Source organism: Trachurus japonicus, chromosome 16, assembly GCF_045865225.1.
Source record: "Trachurus japonicus isolate A0001 chromosome 16, Traja_1.0".
NCBI classification, from domain to species: domain Eukaryota; kingdom Metazoa; phylum Chordata; class Actinopteri; order Carangiformes; family Carangidae; genus Trachurus; species Trachurus japonicus.
In genome coordinates this window covers 13,280,768-13,299,591 of record NC_140922.1, presented here as the reverse complement: position 1 = coordinate 13,299,591, position 18,824 = coordinate 13,280,768, and the positions used below count along the sequence as shown (strand labels likewise).

At 46.3% G+C, this 18,824-nt stretch overlaps 1 protein-coding gene across 4 annotated transcripts in view; it reads right to left on the bottom strand.

The window, feature by feature from the left end:
• cicb (capicua transcriptional repressor b) overlaps nucleotides 1–11,981 on the bottom strand; it is a 38,442-nt gene extending 26,461 nt beyond the window's left edge. For 3 of the 4 annotated variants that reach the window (XM_085801657.1, XM_085801659.1, XM_085801660.1), the window contains exons 1-2: nucleotides 11,768–11,981; nucleotides 1,523–5,558 (exon numbers count right to left, since the gene is read on the bottom strand). In XM_085801657.1, the coding sequence (XP_085657783.1) occupies nucleotides 1,523–5,417 (3,895 nt within the window). In that variant the 5' untranslated portion in view covers nucleotides 5,418–5,558; nucleotides 11,768–11,981. Of the gene's footprint in view, nucleotides 1–1,522; nucleotides 5,559–11,473; nucleotides 11,590–11,767 lie in introns of those variants that run through there. The other variant, XM_085801658.1, reaches the window with a different exon arrangement.
• Nucleotides 11,982–18,824: the final 6,843 nt, after the last annotated feature.

Sequence of the window (18,824 nt, the reverse complement as noted above, 5' to 3'; positions counted from 1 at the left end):
ATTGTTTCGTCCCCGGCAGTGATTCCAACAAGACTCGTCCTGACCTGGTCAATCACAGGAGCCTGTTCCAGGGCTTACTTGGGTCACATGACCAGCTTTAGCATTTAGTTTACAAGCAGACATGAGGGTGGTGGACAGACGATTAGAGGAAGCCATATGGGACGACAGCATGTTGGCTAACAGGTGCTTCTTTGACTGGGAATCAACACACACAGGTTGTGGCATGTTCATGTGACTCTAACCCTCTATCACACTGTGGGTGTTATTTGTTCTCACACAGGTTATTACAGAAAATTATTAAAAAACATTACACAGCAGTTTAATACTTTTTTTTGATTGTTTATCTTGTAATTAGATTTATTTGATGAAGGAAATTCAATACAGTATATTAATGATTGTCTGGTATCTAATGATAAGAAAAAAATATAAAGAGAGAGAGAAACAAATCACTAAGCGAGGTCCTTTCTATTTACTATTTTATTTAAGAGGATTTCTCGATCTGTGTGTGTGTGTGTGCGTGTGTGCGCATGTGTGTGTGTGTGTGTGTGTGGAATAAAAAGAGAAACTTGTAAGGCTCGATTTATAGTCTTCTCATTATTCTAAAACTTATGTCACTCGCAGTTCGACTTCGACTATATTCAGATGAATTAACTGAATGATTTTTTTTTGTCTCTCCTGTGATACGTTCCTCAAGACGTTGCTGCACAATCACTGCGTTTCTCTGTGGATTCACTGTGCTGGAGGAAAAGAATCATCACCATCGTCCTGCAGACGTCTGGTCAGCCCACTAGCTCAAGGCCGGTGAAGAGTTTCCTCTCTCCATTCTGAGTTGACACTGTGCGTCTCAGTGTAAGTCACACAGCTACCAAGGAAAATATCCTTTTTTTAAAAGTTATGAGATGATTCTGATGACAGTGAAATTTAGTGAGTATACTCTACTGATAATAAGAGTGGCCTTTAACACTTTATACTACACTACTGGATGTTGCAAGAAAATAAAAAAAAGTAAAAATCTTGCTTTGAGGTCAAGTGGGGATTTGTTAAAATAACAGAGGAAAATTTCCCCCTCATTTTTTATCTGTAAATACAGAGCTGGACTTTTGAAATATCATGGAGGAATAAAGGTTGATGTGAGTGATGTTTTAAAAAAAAAAAAACATATCAACAGTGATGTTGGTAGTGAATAATAAAAAAAAAGAGCCAGCTTTTTGACAATTTTGTGTAACAACTCTTCTTTTCTAAATAGCTGCAATATAAAATATTAATGATCTATTTTGTTGTGTTTTTCTCTTGTCAACATGATACAGTCCTTTTAAAGAATGGTGTTTATTTTTCATTCTTTCATTATGGCTTGGAGATTTTCTATAATATACCATTTAATATGCTTATTCCACATAAGTCCTGTTATGGGCTGGAAATAACTGCAGTTTAATTCATAAAATAAGACAAAGTTTTTCCTCTTTCCATCAAAGTCAGTGACCTCACACACAAAATATCCCCACTCTGATGAAGCAATTCTCACCTGTGCCAGGACGTCCCATGATGATGTCCTTTCGTGGGACTGGGTGAAGGCTTTCCGCTGGCAGGATCAAGGGCAGCAGTGCCGTGGGAGAGGGGTGACAAGGAACTGGCTGCTGGACCTCACCCCCAAACCCCGTCCCCCTGTTCTCCTCTCGGTCCCCAGAGCTGTCCGTGCTACTTGGAGCGTGAGCTGTGACTGCGGTGCTGACAGTAACTGACAGGGCCTGCAGGGGGGCTGCGGGGGTGTCAGTGGTGGGCAGGGAGGAAGGTGTCGGGGACACAAGCACCAGAGTTTGGCCTGGGCTTCGTAAAAGGACGGCGCCGTTGGGTACTGTGGCTGTAGCAGCGTTAATGGGGACGGGAACTTGAAGGCCAGAAATTGGCTGAGGGGTGAGGGGTGTTAAGCCGATGTCTTTAGATGTTGTGTTATCTACCCCTCCCTCGTTTCCACCTCCTCCTCCTCCTCCTCCTCTTCCCAGGGGACATTCTGTAAATTTTGCCAGTGGGACTTCGGGATTCCTCACAATGACAGGGGAGTCCCGCAAAGCCTGCTGGGGAACGGGGACCACGCGACGAGCACCTCCGTCTGGGGTGAGTGGTGAAGGAGGAGTTGGAGACACCAGTAGAGGAGGAGGAGAGACGGCGGTGGAGGACGGGGGCCTGCTGGAGGAGGGGGTGGTCACTCCTCTGGGTCGGGGGAAGGTGGGTGTGTGCGTACGGGAATGTGAAGCTGGTGTTTGGGGGGACAGCACCCTGAAAGAGTTGAGGTCCCCCTGGTCCAACTCCGTCTTGGGTGTGTAGTCGTGGTGGTGTGAGAGGAGCGGCGGGGGAGGAGGTGCGTCTGGCTTCCGTTTGCTGGGGCTCATGGGGACGGTAAACGTCAGGTTGGTGTGGAAGGAGGGCTGGATGCCTGAAGTGTGTCTCTCCCTTTCTGCCCCCCCAGCCGAGGTTCCTGCTTTACTGCCCCCTCCCCCTCCTCCCCCCGTGCCACTGGGCTGCCTGTGCCTCCGGTGCTGCAGGACCGGGGAGGCGGTGATGGGGGAGAAGTTGGCCGGCCTGAAGCCGAACAGCGGGGAGGGCGAGGGAGAGGGGGCAGGGGAGAAGGGTGACTGGTTTGAGATGGGGGAAAAGGAGGGGGTGCCGGAGCGAGAGCTCCCTAACGACACGAGCATGGTGGCGGCCTCACACTCGTCGAAGTCGAAGCGTGAAGACAGATCAGGGGGGAGCAGGGAGGGGAGGACGAGACGGGGCCTGGAGTCTCCTCTGCTACTGGTCTCGCTGCTCTCTCTTGACGTGTCGTCCCATTCAAACTCACTACTGGCTCTGCCTCTCAGGTCAGAGGGGGTGACTGTCCCTGAGCTGCTGCCCCCTCCTCCCCTCTCCCCCCCGGCCGCCTCCATCTCTTTGGTCCTCATGGATAAGTGTCTGGAGCAGTACCCTCGGCGCTGGGACTCCTTCATGCAGCCCTCCCTGGAGCACAGCCTCCGCCACTGCTTACCGTTGAACTTCTTACGGATACCGTTGGGGGTGCACACCACGTCACCCTTCTTGTACTTCTGTTGAGCCAGCGAGAGGGGGGTCCGAGAGCGAGAGGAGGTAGAGGAGGACCCCCCGCCGGAAGTGGGAGTAGGGGTCTGGGTGGGGGTGGTCTTGGATGGAGGTAGGTTTGGAGTGGTGTTGTTCATTTCAGACCCCAGTAAGGCAGGGGAGGGGGGCGGCTGAGGACTAGCTAGGGTGGAGAGGTGTGGAGGTCCCAGACCCCGCACCACGGTGAGATGGGAGGAGGAGGGAGGGTAGCCGCTGGACTTGGAGACGATGTTCCTCTGCTGAGACGTCCCGGCCGCTGGTTTAGGAGCGACCGCGAGGCCCATGCTAAAACGAGACACCTCGACGTCTTCCTCGGGAGTGTTTGGCTGTTTCTGTCTCTCTCTGTCCGAGTAGTTGTTTCCACAGCCGTGAACTGTGCTGACGGCCGCACTGGACGTCACGGTGGAGGAGTGGGGAGGAGGTGGGTGTACGTTTCCGTAGGGATGCCCTCCTGTGACCCCTTCGTGTGCAAAACCGTGGCCCAACCTCGCTCCCCCTCCCAGCACCCCCATCCCAATGCTCAGCTGGCACACCTCCCTCTCTACCTCCATCTCCTCCCTCCGCTCCCTCTCTTCCCTCTCCCTCTCCCGTTCTCTCTCCTTTGCCCTCCCTCCGTCCAAATGTGGGACTTCCCAGGGAGGGGTGAGCAGTCTCAGGCTCTGTCGGGAGACCCACACGGCTTTACCGTTAGCTGTCCTTTTCTCCGTCTCCTCCGCCGCCGCCCCTCCGTCACCCAGAGTCTCTCTGTCCTCGTTCAAGAGCACCTGATAGGGAAATGAAACACCAGGGTGGGGGTCCATCTGAGTGACAATCCCTTCTCTGTACAGCAGAGGACCCCCCTCCTCTCCACCAAAGGGCACACACACTCGGGTCCCAACAGCCACAGGTGCCATGCCAGGGGGAGGTGCGTCTAAAATAAACTCCACAGTGCTATCGGCCCCTGATGATGATGATGATGTCATCACGGTTCCACCATGGAACGGATATTTAACAAGGGTCTCCTCTCCTTGGAGCTGGACATCGACGGTACCCCCACTCACCCTGCGAACTACCCCCGGTCTGAACACAGGTGACAGGAAGGGGCATGAGTCTCTGTCCTTGACCCCTCTGTCCCCTGCAGCCCCAGCCCCACTCTCCGTTGTCCTCTTCACCTGGCGGGCCAGGACCCTCTGGTTCTTCATGCCTTTGGCGAGAGCCTCAGCTAGCCCCCCTGAAAGACTGGCCTCCTCTGGGTGTGAGTTATGGAGGGGGGCTGGGATGTGGCAGTTTTTTGGGTGAGGGCTTGGCCCTGTTGCTTCCATCACATCCAGGTCGGCCGAGTGCTCGCTGGCTGTATCAGTGGACGAGGAGCGCACTGAGTTAGGGGCCCCGTCTGACTCGTTTTCACCAGAATGGGACTCTTTTTCCTGGGAGTTTGCTGTCCTGAGGGCCCTATCGTCCATGGAGACAAAATGGTTTGCTTGTGTAGCTTTACTATCCACAGTTAGCACTGATGGCTGATTACCTGAGCAATTATTACTTCTACTATTACTGCTATTAATAAAAGTACTATGGCTCCCAGCACTACTGTTACTACTGTTAGTCATATTGTTAATACCACTTGTAGTGTTACTGTTAGTACTACTATTGATGCTAATACTAATGCTTTTATTACTAATACTGTTACTACTCTTGAAGTTATTATTGGATGTGTTCACATTATCACTAATTTTGCTGTTAATATTGCAGTAACTGTTGTGTATGAGTGCAGGGCTGGAGGTAGGAATGGTAGTCAGGGCACTTGCATTGTTTGCAAAGTGCTCATATGTATATTTCTTCTTGGGGACACGAGCCTTAAATGTGGCTGTTTTCCTACTTGAGACTGAGCCCAGACCGGGGCTGTGACTGGCGGCCAGAGGTGGTGCAGCTGTGGAGAGTGGCGCTGGGGCAGAGGTAGGAAATGCTACAGTATCAGTGGACATAGCACTGTTACCATTCGTGCCCACAATCTTATCCCTGTCCGTCTTTTGTTCTGCCGTCTTCCCATCTTTCTCCACAAACTCCACAGGTTTCCTCGGCTCAGTAGACTCCTCCCCCGTGGGGCTATTGCTGTTTGTGATTGGTTCTTCATTGGAGTTGGTGGCTGTGGGCAGACTCTGTTTGCGTGTGGAGGGAGCGTTGGGTGTGTGCTGTGTGGTTTTGACGAGCGTCTCCCTCTTGACTCTTTTGGGGTCTTTCTCTTGGAGGGGCTGAGAGCCTCCTCTTCTTCTCCCCCCTCTGCCTCTAGTTAGCGGCGGAGAACGCCCTCTGTGTTTCTTTATTGGCCTCATCTCTTCTTCACTATTCACAAAGTACTGCAGATTGTGTGGCGCTCCTCTTCTTTCACTTCTAAGGCACTCCTTTTGTTTTTTGTCTTTCTCTCTGCTTTTTCGTCACCCCCTTCTCTGTCCTTCTGTCCTCTGTGTTAGTGTCTGGAAAGGAAGGGGTAGAAGCAGAAGACAGGTGGTCATTTATTATCTTCATAATCAAAAATCGCTGAGAATAAAAATGACGTCATACCTGGAAGCATGCTACTCTGCACTGGCTATCACACCGACTCAATATCTACCGTATGCTCTCACTCACCCTCCATGTCTGCCTGCTTCACTACAGTGTGCATGCAAGCATGCAAGCTTGTGTGTACTTGTCTGTAAGTGCAAGTTTGTGTACTGGAAACATAAAATCTTAATTCCAACAATGAACATTAATTATCCACCATTTTAAAACCTGACAAAAAATGTTTATAAAAATTACTGCATGATGAAAATCATGGAGGAGTGTTTTTCTTAGAAAATACTATATTATATATAATTAAATAAACAACTGTTTGTGTTTTGGTTGTCATGACAGAAAGAAAGAAAGAAAGAAAGAAAGAAAGAAAGAAAGAAAGAAAGAAAGAAAGAAAGAAAGAAAGAAAGAAAGAAAGAAAGAAAGAAAGAAAGAAAGAAAGAAAGAAAGAAAGAAACGTAAACATCCAAGGTCACTTGCTTCAATTTGTCTCTTACAGTCTGCCTTTAATGAGGCCTACATCTCTTTAAATGCATGCAGAGACAAAAATGCTTCTCCTCGATCCCTCTATGTGGCGCACACACACACACACACACACACACACACACACACACACACACACACACACACACACACTTGAGTCTGATACTACAGGTCGACTGATCTCTCCACTGTACTCCCTCCAGATACTTCGACATGCGACAGTGTAGTTTTCTCATGCTATGTATTATGGACTTGATACTCCACGTTCAACTAGCGATCGCAACAACTGCACGGCATTTATTTTGACTTCCATCAGGAGGAAAAGGGCTGGCAGTGGCCCGGGTGAGGTCAGCCTACAACACATAAGTGAGAGGGAGAGAGAGAGAGAGAGAGACAGAAAGAAAAGGAGAGAAGGAGGTAGGAGTATGCGGCTGTTGGCTGTTTGTTCAAATAGGCTGCTCTTGTGTAGTCACTGGGAATTTCCACAGTCATTCTCGCACTCACTGGACCTCTCTCACTCTTTCTCGATGTCTCAGTCTTTCCCAGTTGCCTTTTTGTCATTGTCTCTCTGACACGCACACACACGCACACACACAAACATACACGTACACACACAGTTCTGCAAAAAAGACAATATAATTGGAATAATCTGCCATGGTAAGATACGCCCAAAATGAGAGAAATTAAAAGGCTGGCACAGGATCAGGCACACTCACTGATGCAAGATTACAGGCTAAATACAGTCTCTCTCTCACACACACACTCACACAAACGCACACACACACACACACAAACGCACACACACACACACACTCGTATGCACACTTGTGCATATGTGCTTCCCTCGATTAAGCTCAGCAACTCAGCAACTCACCAACGTGTGCAAATGCCTGCATTCCCACAAATAAAGACAAGACAACATGGACAAATTCGTACAGCACGCATATACTCACACTTCATGTCCTAGACACTGGAAAAGTTTGTCACACAAACACACACACACATAAGGTGACCTTACTATTAACCGTTTGCTTGCCGTAGCAAACAATCCCCAACATACGCCAGTATCACACCACCTCCACTTCCTGCAGTACAGAAAATCACCTCTTCCTGGTCCTGAATGACTAATAAACAACCCGAGTCATTCACACACTCGTCGCTGACTCTCCATTTTAACCTCTAACCTCTCACAATATTTACTGTATAAACACACACACTTGCTTTCATTTTCATTACTGAATCATCATTTCATTATTCCTTATTTTCAGTACTTTGTGATTGTTAATGACTGGAAATGAACAACATTTACATACTACTAATATGAACTGACTGACTGTAAGCTCTACCCACACCAGTACTTTGTTACTGTTGGCTTGTATTTAATTGCAGTAGCACTATGTGTGTAGGTTCACATCTGGCATTTACTCACTCTACTGTGACTGTGTTGCTTCCTGCAGATGCAAACATTTGAAAGACCATGTCCTATTGATATGTGCTGTCTTATTAAAAGATGTCTGCAACTGGAGATTATTTACTTTATCTTGTATGAATGTATGAAAAAAATCTAAAATATTGGATATTATAATGCTAAATAAAAATATATATTGTGGGACATATAACAGGCCATATTGCCAACAAAAATAAAAAATAAAAATAAAGAGAGGAACATAAAGTGAAACACCATCCACTACATCACTCACCCTCTAATTACAGCAGATCTTTGTAAATTACATGTGTAAATCGTCTATTCCAGACAAAGTGGAAAAAGACAGAAAACTCTTAGTGCAGGAATGCACATCCTACCAGCACCAGGCCAAGTACCCCTTCATTAGAGTACACACTGAGGCCTCGGCTGGGAGTGTTGGTACTGTAGTGCACTGAAAGAGACAGGAAGGAGTCAGGGCCACTTGGCCGACTGACTGGTTAACTGAATGACTTGTGAGGATCTGATCTTAGCATAGAAAAATGCGTTTGGTCATGCTCATGGTCTCCCAAAATGCTCTAGGCTTTGGCTGATAAGCCATCGGCAGGCATGTGTGTGTATTCCCGTTCTGTAACTTTGAAGGCACCGGACGGCACAACAGACTGTGTGCACAACATGTAGATAGCAGTGGACTCTCAGAATTACACACTGACCTATCTTCACTTTCAGAACTGAGTATTTGGTGAAGGCTTATAGCCTCCCTAAAACAATTCATTAATCAATGAAAGCCTCAACCACGTGAGTCCATCCAGAAACACATGTTACGTGGACAAGCAATAATTTTATCCACAGGATTCTATTTGAAATTCCAGACAAAATACCAAGGTTGCCAAAAACACCAGATATGTTGTACTAAATTACAGGGAAAAGTATATGAATTTATGCAGGAAGCATCTATAATTGCAGTGCTACCATATAATAAATGGAACAGGATTTTAACATTCACATAGTCCTAATATAAGCCCATAATTCCTCCCTAAAAATCAGAAGAATTACACAGTGTGTGATCAAAAAATATCCCTTAATTGAATATAAACTGCAGACCTTCAACTCTTTAGTGTTAGCTACAACCCAAGATGCCAAAAGAAAGTTTAAATCAAGTTGTTCATTAAAGCCAAGGGCCAAAAAAATTAAGGAATAAATAAAAAGAATTGTGAAAATCCTGGTTGTCCTCTGGGGCGAATCCAGATGAAGCGGAGAGGAAGTCAGTCATAATTTTGGCAATTCAAGACGTCTACACCTTCAAGCATTAGAGAGCAAGATATTTGCTGGTCTGGTCTAAAGCAACTGTAAATCCTGAAGAGACAGATAATCGACGGCCATCGTCTCCATGGCGTTGAACTGAACTCCTCCTTAAAAAGATGCTGCTTCACCCATTAAACGAACAGGAACGCACAAAGTAACCACCCCCCCTCACCCCTCACCCCTCCGCAGCATAGCAACATCAAACTTTACACACACACTAAATGCTCTCCCTGGAATTTACAGTGTAGTCATGCATACACTGTTAAAATCTCCCTTGGACCTATATATTGTCTCACACTCACACATTTACTGCGCCATATAAACACTTGTCCACACACGCACGCACAGGAGCTTACACTCCAGCCAGTATAACTTTTGTATTTCTGTAAAAAAAGACCTGTAAAAATGACTTTGAGCGTTCATAAATTTTGAGATTAAAAATATACAATTTCATGCAAACAAAGCCTTACTGGTGATTTCTTTACCTGCTGGACAATGGGTGCACGTATGTGCCAAACACACTCACACACACACACACACAAGAACGCACAAACAAAAAATGGTCATTCATAAGAAAATCTAAACTTAATGTCAACACTATACAAGAGGAAGTAGTTGTGCAGTATTTATTACTGGACTGTACAACCCCACTAAACCTCAAGCTCGATGCCACTTCATTCAGTCGGTCGTAGAGGATGTCGCCTATGCCCCACCGCAACATGGCACAGAGTGTGTGTGTGAGGGATTTGAACTGCTTATAGACCACAAGGTATATGACTGTGCACGGCTGTCTTCAGGTGGCACCTTGTTCGACGGAGCATTTTCACTATATGTCAGTGTGAGTGTATACGTAGTTACCAGGCACACTGCAGCTCATCCCTCTCCTAAAAGCATTTTATGGGTGTCTGTATGGGCGCAGGGCTGCAGTGACGAGGACAGGGATGGAGAGAGAAGAACGTGCGATGGTACAACAGAGGAAGGCTGTAGTGCGGCCATGATAGGGAAGCCTGCCGTGGCCCACTCCAGCATGGCAGGGTGGCTTTGCCCTTAACTGGGTCACCGGGGAAAACACTCACACATGAAACAGCAGGAAAAAAAACACATGATACACAAAAAAAACTGTACATGCTCTCTGTTACACGTGCATACACACACACACTTTGGTTTGTGCTCTCATGAGTGAGTGGGATGTGATCGTACAGGCAACATAACACAAGTAAAAGACAGACATTTCGTTAGGGTATTTTAGGTGTAGCAAGAGGAGTGTGTATGTACGACGAGCGATGAAGTGTGTGTGTGTGTGTGCCCGCTTGTTTTGAAGAGCATCCATTGTGACGTAGTATGAATTCTGGCAGCTGTTTAGTGGATGGCATATCTTTCTGAAGATATTATATCCATCAAAAAAAAAGAAACATCGAGGCCTAGAATTTGTGCATGATTCTGGCCCATATTGATCAGGAGGCTGTAGCATAGATCAGGGGTGACTGCTCCTGTTTGGGACCAAATGGCAGAACTGCCAATGCCACATCAATGGCCAACTGCTCTACAAGCAATGCAAAGATGCCTACACCATCAGGGGTTTGTCTTCTGCTGTAAACAAGAGCGATGATGAAGACATGAGGAATGCATGCCACAGTGTAAATCTGCAGGACAGATGAGGACACTTTCAAAAAATAAAAAATAAAAATTATGTCAAAGCCAGGCATTAAATTCCTATCACTTAAAATACAGCCTTTCATAAAATGACAGAACTGTTTAAAACTGCCCAGTCAGAGATGTCAAGGGTGAAGCGACTCTGATTGCAGGCTCGCAGTGCAGGAAAAGTGGAGTGTCGGCGAGGGAAGAGCCGAGAAAACACCGAATGCATCCCCGGCTTCTGTGCGCTGATCTCTGCGAGTACTACGAGAGGCGCTACACAATGTCAAAGGAGTATTATGACTCGAGGCAGTCAGCCGGTCTGCGCTGCTGCTGCTGCTGCTGTACGCTGCTCGGTAACACAAACAACACAAACAACCGGTTTCAAGTGACGCTTTAATATCCCAACTACAGACAGGGCCCTGATTCTTCTCCATACAACGGTGTTTGGCATGCAAATGATCCAACTACAGCGCCCGGAGTAGGTACACACACACACACACACACACACAACCCACTCCAGAGAGGCTTCCCTAATGGAGCCAGTGGAGTGACAGTCCGCCTGTGTGATTTTAAACAAGTTGGGAAAAAAGCACCGATCTGTCCGTGTCGGTGTTTCGCTCTAGTAAGCAGCTCGGTAACGTTAGTAGTAGTGGTGGTGGTGGTTGTAGTAGTCGTAGTACGCAGCGGATGCAGACTACTAGTACCCACATAATGACACCGTCTGCCAGACCACAAGGAAACGGGATGTTACACGCTCTCGTGTTGTTTTCCCATTTTCTCCCCGGCTCCATTTCATAAACACAAATAATAATAATACAAAATAAGCAGCTCGCGTGGCCATTGGTAAAAACATTTTTGGGGGGCTGCAATGCCGCAAATAGGTCGCTTGTTTTTTGTTTTTTCCTCTTCTTTCTGTTACTACGCCAGCGCTGCTCCGCGCTAAACTCGGGGAAAAAAACTAAGGTCAAGGAAAAAGTGCTCAACACTAACCGTGATGTGGTGATATCCACCCCGCGGGAAGCTAAAACGTTTCTCCGTCGTCCGTGGGACTGCGGTAAAAACATTTGAGAAAGTTTTTAGGCTGTTACACCCTCACCCCTCCCCTCTCTCTCTCCCTCTCTCTCTCTCTACCTCGGTGTCACTCCGTTTCTTCGGACGGTAGCGGAGCACGCGACCGACCGTTGGCAGTTGATACTCGTCTCGTGCTAACTCGCTGCCCACTGCGAGTGGAAAATCCGTGTCAGTGGAGCTCCTCTGCCGTTTGCTAACTAAGTTTCAACTCACCCCAAACAGAGCTTTTTTCCTCCGCCAGAGAAAGATTTATGGTCTTATTCTGCTGCCGAGGAGGCCCGCGCAACTCCCGGTAACATCCGTTGGCTGTCGGCTGTGACGACTGTGCGGTTCGGCCTCACACTTTACTTTTCCTCCGCAAAACATGTCTTTCCCCCACAGAAACTCAAACAAGGATATAAAAAACTATCGGTCTTCTTTTCCCACTACAGTCACAAAATGGTGAATGAACCACTAACAGCTGGGCGAGCTGACCAATCAGAGTTTGCTGACAGGTACAGTAGCCAATCAGAGGCGGCGCTACACCGCGGTGGGCGTGGCCGGCTGTCAAAGTGCGTTTGACGGACGTGCGGCCGCAGCCAATGGCGGTGCGGATGCTGAGCCGAGCCGGTGCCCTGTCCCAAACTTTACAGTATCCAATAAGAGCTTTGGGAACCATAGGAACAGCATGAGGGAGGGCCGAGGGGAGGGAGCACATCGCCGGGAGCCAATAGAAAGGCACAAATGCCCCCTCCCCTTCTGAAAAGGAGTATGTTTACCATAATTGACAGCACAAGTGCCATCCCTGTGCAGACGGTGATAATGCATCAACGCTTATGCCTGTCCAAGAAGAAGTTGGTGCAGCAGGATTAAAGCACCACAATGCGGTGGTGGGCACCACTTCTGCTCTGTGTCACACGGCTTCCTGTGTCTCTGCTGCTGCTGCAGCCGCTGTGTTAGTGTCACCACCACCACCATCATCATCATCATCATCATTCAGGCACACAGAGTGAGCACACACAATGACTTACACACGGGAGAGAAATGAGCGTGTGGGTGCACGTTTGAAAAAGTTTGTCTCGGTACTGGACGACTTTTCTCCTCTGCGCTGCAGCCGCCGCCACTTGCCACCAAACTCCGTCTCTCTCTCCCTCTCTCCCTCTCTCCCTTTTCTCTCAGCAACAGACGCTCACTTTCACCGCTCTCGGCCAATGGCGGCGCAGCATCCCGCTTGCTCTGACGTCGGTACCGTCTCCGCCCCGCCCACTCCGCTGGAAGTGAACGGGACCGGTCTCCGCTGACGTCACCTCACCGGCAGACGATTGGACAGGTGTGCGACGTCTCGGGGCCAATGGGCGCGCGCGGCGGTGATGTCATCACGAGTGTTGCCACCAGCTGGACCGAGGGGGCGTGGTCTGGCGTGAACTCGGCTAACCCCGTGTTTGCAACTCGCAGGCAGCGGTGGTGAAGACGAACCGGTGCGCTGAGTCCTGACTGGGGGGAAAAAAAGATGTGCATATGGCGCGTGAGACGGGCCTTTTACGTGCACGTGTGATAACTCAGATACAGGGGTATCCGTGAGGCTGTGACCTTTGACCTCTGCATCTCAAAAGACAGATCACACCACCATGCAAAAATAGATAAAGTGCCGTAATAGTAAACATTACATAATCTGTGCTCCGTATGTAGTAGAGAGGACCAGACTCATGCTGAGACAGACATCCGTGCGGGACCTCGCAGGAGCAGCGTCCCCTGCCGGTGTGATGTGATGCGTGCAGGCTGATCTCCCACTCGGCCTCAGTGATGGAGAGAAGGGATGTGTAGATCTAAAAACAGAGGGAAGTCCTGATTGGTTGAAAGGGAGCTGTATATTTTGTAACAGCGTGTTTAACACTTTCTGTGTGTGAGTGAGAGAGAAGAAGGCAGAGGATAGGATGCTGATTAAATGTTGATGTAGATTGACATCTAGTGGTCGTTTTCCAGTACTGCAACCCACACATTTAAAAACTTGCTGTGAACTGGTATAGCTAATAATCATTCCTATTTTTGGGTGGTGGTGTAAATTTATTATGTCTTTCTTGATAACTTTGTGCTGCCAACAAACGTAAGGTGCTGTATGAGAGCTAGATGCATTGGTTTTACAGAGGTCTAACATCCTCAGGGGTCCACCCCCTGAAATCAACCAGTGCTCTGTAACAAAACATTACAGAACATAAACTAGCAGCAATCCTGAGAATGTATTTTGTCATAAAAGGGGTTTTCTTTGCAATATGGTTCACTGGTACATGCCAAATATTTGAATATTCCTACTCAAGTGGGTCTCAGGCAATAGTGATGGTCACTTTTTACTATTTTCTGAGACTTCATGTTTTATATTGCTAACGAAAGCTAATTGATGGCTGTAGCCTTGCACTAGCTACCACTACTCTGGGTCATTATTTCCAGCGTAGTCTTCCTCTCTTCTCCCTACATGCCACCACTAGGACCACCCTACCTCGTTAGCAAGTCCCCCACCCCCCTTCAGTCTGTGTCCCCAGCTCCACTCTCCCCTCTCTCTCCATGGGATCCTGACCTCTGGCCTTCACCCTTCACCCTCGCTCTGTGCGCTCATCACTGGTCTGTCAGTCAAACACCAGCAGAGGCCTCCGTTCCTGCTGGGCTCCGCCGACAGCCCAGCCATCGGTACAGAGACGACAACGGACAAAAACACAGAAGAATCACTGTGAAATAACTCTTGCCTGTAAAACTGAGTCCAAACTGACAGTAACCCCATGAAAAGCCAGACCCCTGAACAGGAATGTCTCTCACCTCAGGGTTCCTTAAAGCAGATGCTCACACTATCATGACCTCTGACCTCTGACCCCTCACCTTGACCTCTCACCCACTCCACTCAGACCACGCATGCCCCGTCAAACCCCATCAGACAAGCGATGAAAATAGAAAGCTGAAAGGACTGAAAGGTTGTGAAAACAGCTTTGGAGAACAGTGACAGAGACAGGTCATCAGATGAGGCCTTGGATATTTAAATATCCAGCAAAGACAAACCAGTTTCAGCCCCCCCCCCCAAACGATAGCAGGGTAAACTGGACAGTCCACCACCTCAGTCCACAGTGACACATCTCAACAAATATACTGGACTGTAATAAGACTCAACACAACTGGATCCCCGATGATGAATTTAACTCACATCTGTGATGCCCCAACTTTTTAACCCAGCACCTCTCTCAAGTTGAAATGTGTGGTTTTAGGTCAAATGTCTGAACTACTTCACGAATTTCAATTAAATTAGTTTCAGATGCTAATTTATCCTTTTTGGGATGACAACCAACTACCTGCTAAACTATCAATATTCCTTGCACCTCTACATTGTGTTTAGTGCCAATTAGAAAATATTAGCATGATGGGCTAAACTAAGATGGCTGACACTATAGACAGGATATCTGCTAAACATTAGCAGAGTTGTCTGTCTGCTTCTTGTGAGTCTTTAAGAGTTAATTTAAGGGTTTTTCAAATCATCAGTCATTGTGGCTTTAATCAGTGTTTGAATAGATTTGTACTTTCCTGTTGCAGAGCACTAGCTTGGCTTCCTGAGTGCTAAGGCCTGTGAGGGTAAAGTCGGATAATGCTGCCAACACACACACTGGTATAAAACCTGGAAATAAAACCACTAAAGTAAAAGGACCACATGAGATATGACGACAGAAATCTACCAATGGCTCACGAATGGAGTCATTCTGAAACATGAGCAGCTACTGCACACTGATGCAGTTTGGCCCATGACCCTGATATATGTCTGAAAAGACAGAGAGCACATCTCCTAGTGTTATTAAAGCTTGTAACAGCAGTTGTGTGGAAGCTGGCGTCTGCACAAGCTGCAGTATGGAGAACAGTAGGCCCTTGTGCTCTGTGTGCTTTATGTTCACAGTAACTTTACACCACTCAGCTGTTCCTCAGGGTCCACGTCATGTCCCGGAGCTGAAGACAGGACTCTTATGGACAGGTGTCCTGGGACCTGGCTCAAGGAAAGACTGGCAGGAAGAAAGGAGGAAAAAAGGAGTCTGTGTTAGAGACAAGATAAAAAACGAGCACTTACCAAACTTTTTTTTTTTTTTTTTAACCAGGAGTCCTCAGGCTCATCACATCAGTATTCAAGGTTTCATTTTTTAAATGTTGCTTTCAGTTTTGCACACGAGTTGCTCTGCGGCTAACATAGTTTCATTAACTGTATATAAGGATATAAACTATACAAGTGTGCTCTTCTATACTACTACACCAAATTATGTGAACTTTCAGTTCATAAATTAAATTCTCACCCACAAACCAGCCCAACCACTCTTCCATATTCAACATGGCTTTTCATACGTATCTCAGTGGCCATTTTAGGTATTATTAGATTGGTTCAACTATAGCTTACACTATTCAGTATGACAATTAGTTTGTGTTCAAGTGTTAATCTGTAGTGTCTGACGAGTTGTATTGTGTTGTATCGTTTTGTAAATCCTGTTTATTTCAGTGACAGTAAGCTATATGACAGAGACAAAAACCAAAACTGATCATCAGAAACTTAGATTACATTAGTTTCAGACAGGTTTACCTATAAACTGATAACCGAGCATACATTTGTTCTGTTTTGATGTCTTTAAACATAGAAATGTGATTTGGTAATTGTTGCCTCATCTTTTATCTGGTGAAACCTTGTTTAAAATGACTAAACATATACAAGTTTTTTTCCCCCTGTCAAATATTCACATATCAAAGTAAATCGAATAAATGGAAAATATTGTATCCCTATCGACTTGCAGCTGCAGCATGTGCAGTAAAGTATTCTGACAACAGGGGGAGACAGTCAGTGCAAAATGACCAAAGTGAGGAAGCAAAGTGAAGCAGTTAAGTTCCAGTGGCTTATATAAAAGCAATGTTGAGCCTGTGTCACTGAGCGAAGTTCACCCTTCTCACCTCAGGTCACTCAGATATTTCAGTCCCCTGAATGAGACGCATAGGGGCCCGACATGATCAGCCTACATGAGACGAGGTCATGTAGGTTGAACAGAAAGATGCGAGGGAAGGAAGGAGAAAAAAGGAAATACAAGTATACCAGAGCTTCAAACAAAACCACATCAATGCATGCACACACACTCGTCTGTGCTCAGTGTGACAAAGTGCCGTCACTGTGAAAGTGCATCACTCCTGTGCGGTGCAGCTTTTCTCTGTATGGTGGAGGATGTGGTAAACTTACTAGCAGGCCTCCTGTATTTCAGCGTACCGTCAATGTGACAGTGAATGCAACACTCCTGTGTGTGAAAATAACAAAGGCTTCTTGCTGTGCAGTGTCTGCACAATGCACAGGTTGTGGTTATGTGTGGAAAAGAGAGCAGGCTCAGCGCAGGTTTCCGCGAAAGCAGGCGCTCGGAGGAAGCAAGAGGAGAGGGATGTGGCACAGGTGAGAGAGCGCAGTGGCTCCTGTGGTCCCTCTCTCTCTCTCTTTCTCTCTCTTCTGCTGTGAATGGAGCACCTGGATGTCTGGTGTGTCAACAGTGGGGTCCAGGAATCTCTATGTACACACACACACACAGTATTTATATATATAGTGACCCTGACCAAGTTCAGAGCAGGTAAAACCAGGTTACATGAAGTCATACATCACACACTGACATGAGGAGCACAGAGGTGTCTGTGTGGATGAATGCTTTAATGCAGAGGTTTCCAGCCTCATTGGCTCTAGTGACTGTTTAAAATGAACGAGTGTCTGCTTGAGACACTGAGACACCATCTATGACCCCAAGGAGTTCAACCACAGTGATGTTCTCCTCTGTCATTTGAATGACTTGTCAGAGGCCAGAAAAGGTTAAATTCCCTGGAAATGAAGGAAATGCTGCCACCATACAGTAATTATCTCGTGATACAGCCACAAGTTTCAGTAGATTTTAGTTTCGTGAACCGTCAGTGAAGCGATTAGCCTACAGTGATTCCAGCGTAAAATCCTATGTGAAGTTCATCTGAGTCCTTCAGCCCAGAAATCCCCCATTAACACAAAGAACAAACTGATTTAGTTGTTTGGGTGTTGATTCAGCTTTAGTGGATTAAGATTTTTCATATGAAACTGTTCCTATCATTTTGAAATATCATTTAAGTTTTCAACAACTCGCATAACACATAAATGGACTTGACTGAACCAAAAATCTGCAGACTTATTTATCAAGTTATTTTATTTACTTACATAATGGTGAAAAGTTATTGTCATTTTGTTCATTGTTTTGTTTGTTAGTTCTCTATTGTTTACATTTATGTAAATATGTTTCTGTGTGTACAGAGGCTGAGCTGAGTTTCATCTCGCATTTTGTTTTTTTACTTTAAATGTTTCTCCTCACACTTCGAGAGCAGTGACTCCTTTTCCTCTTCTTTGTCCTCTTTTGTACAATATCAAATTAAAAATGACAATAGAGCGGGAAGTGACATCTCAGTCCGACAATATGTGAACATGAAGCTGGTGGGTGGGTGGCAGTGCTGCAGACAAAGTGCTTTTCTTTAATGGTTATATGAGGTTATGATTTGGACTATGGGCTGTTGGCAGGCAACCAGGGGGGAGGGCGTCAGTGCTTACGGCTGGGAAATAGTCTGGTGTTGTCTTTTGGTTTTCACTAACATTTTAATGAGTCAGGTTTAGAGGTTGAACTGAATTTTGATATTCAACAAAAACAAATTATGCTTCGACTCTTCCGACCCAGCAATCAACCAGCCAGTGCTCTAGAGCTGAAGTGATTAGGTGACTCATTGATTAGGTCATTGTGACACAATTAAACATTTTGATAACTAAAGTTGATGAAAATCAAGATATTTGCTCCTATAAAGTGAAGCTGTGTGGAGACCACTTCTCAGAAGTGCTTACTGAAAACGACAGTGTCATTTAAGGTCTTTTGGTTTTTCATTGTAATCTATAATGATCTTGAAAGAGCAAACGGCCTCATAAAACCGCCGGCTTGCTGTTGACTAGACAAAAAGTCAGGGGTTAATCTCCTTGTTTACAAATAACCTGGTAATAAAACTCCGCTCTCTGATTATCTGTCATTTACAAATATGGATGTGCATGAGAGACAGTCATAAACAAACAAGGAGATTCATATTGGGTTTTAACCAGTTTTAATTAACCCTGATTACAGCTTAATTACAAGTTTGAAAAAAAAAAACACGAAAGAAGTGGAGAAATTCAATGTTACATCATGGTATTAACTCTCATCTCTCCATCTGAGTGTTATGTAACTGCAGGGGGGAGATGAGGCGAAAGAAGAAGAGA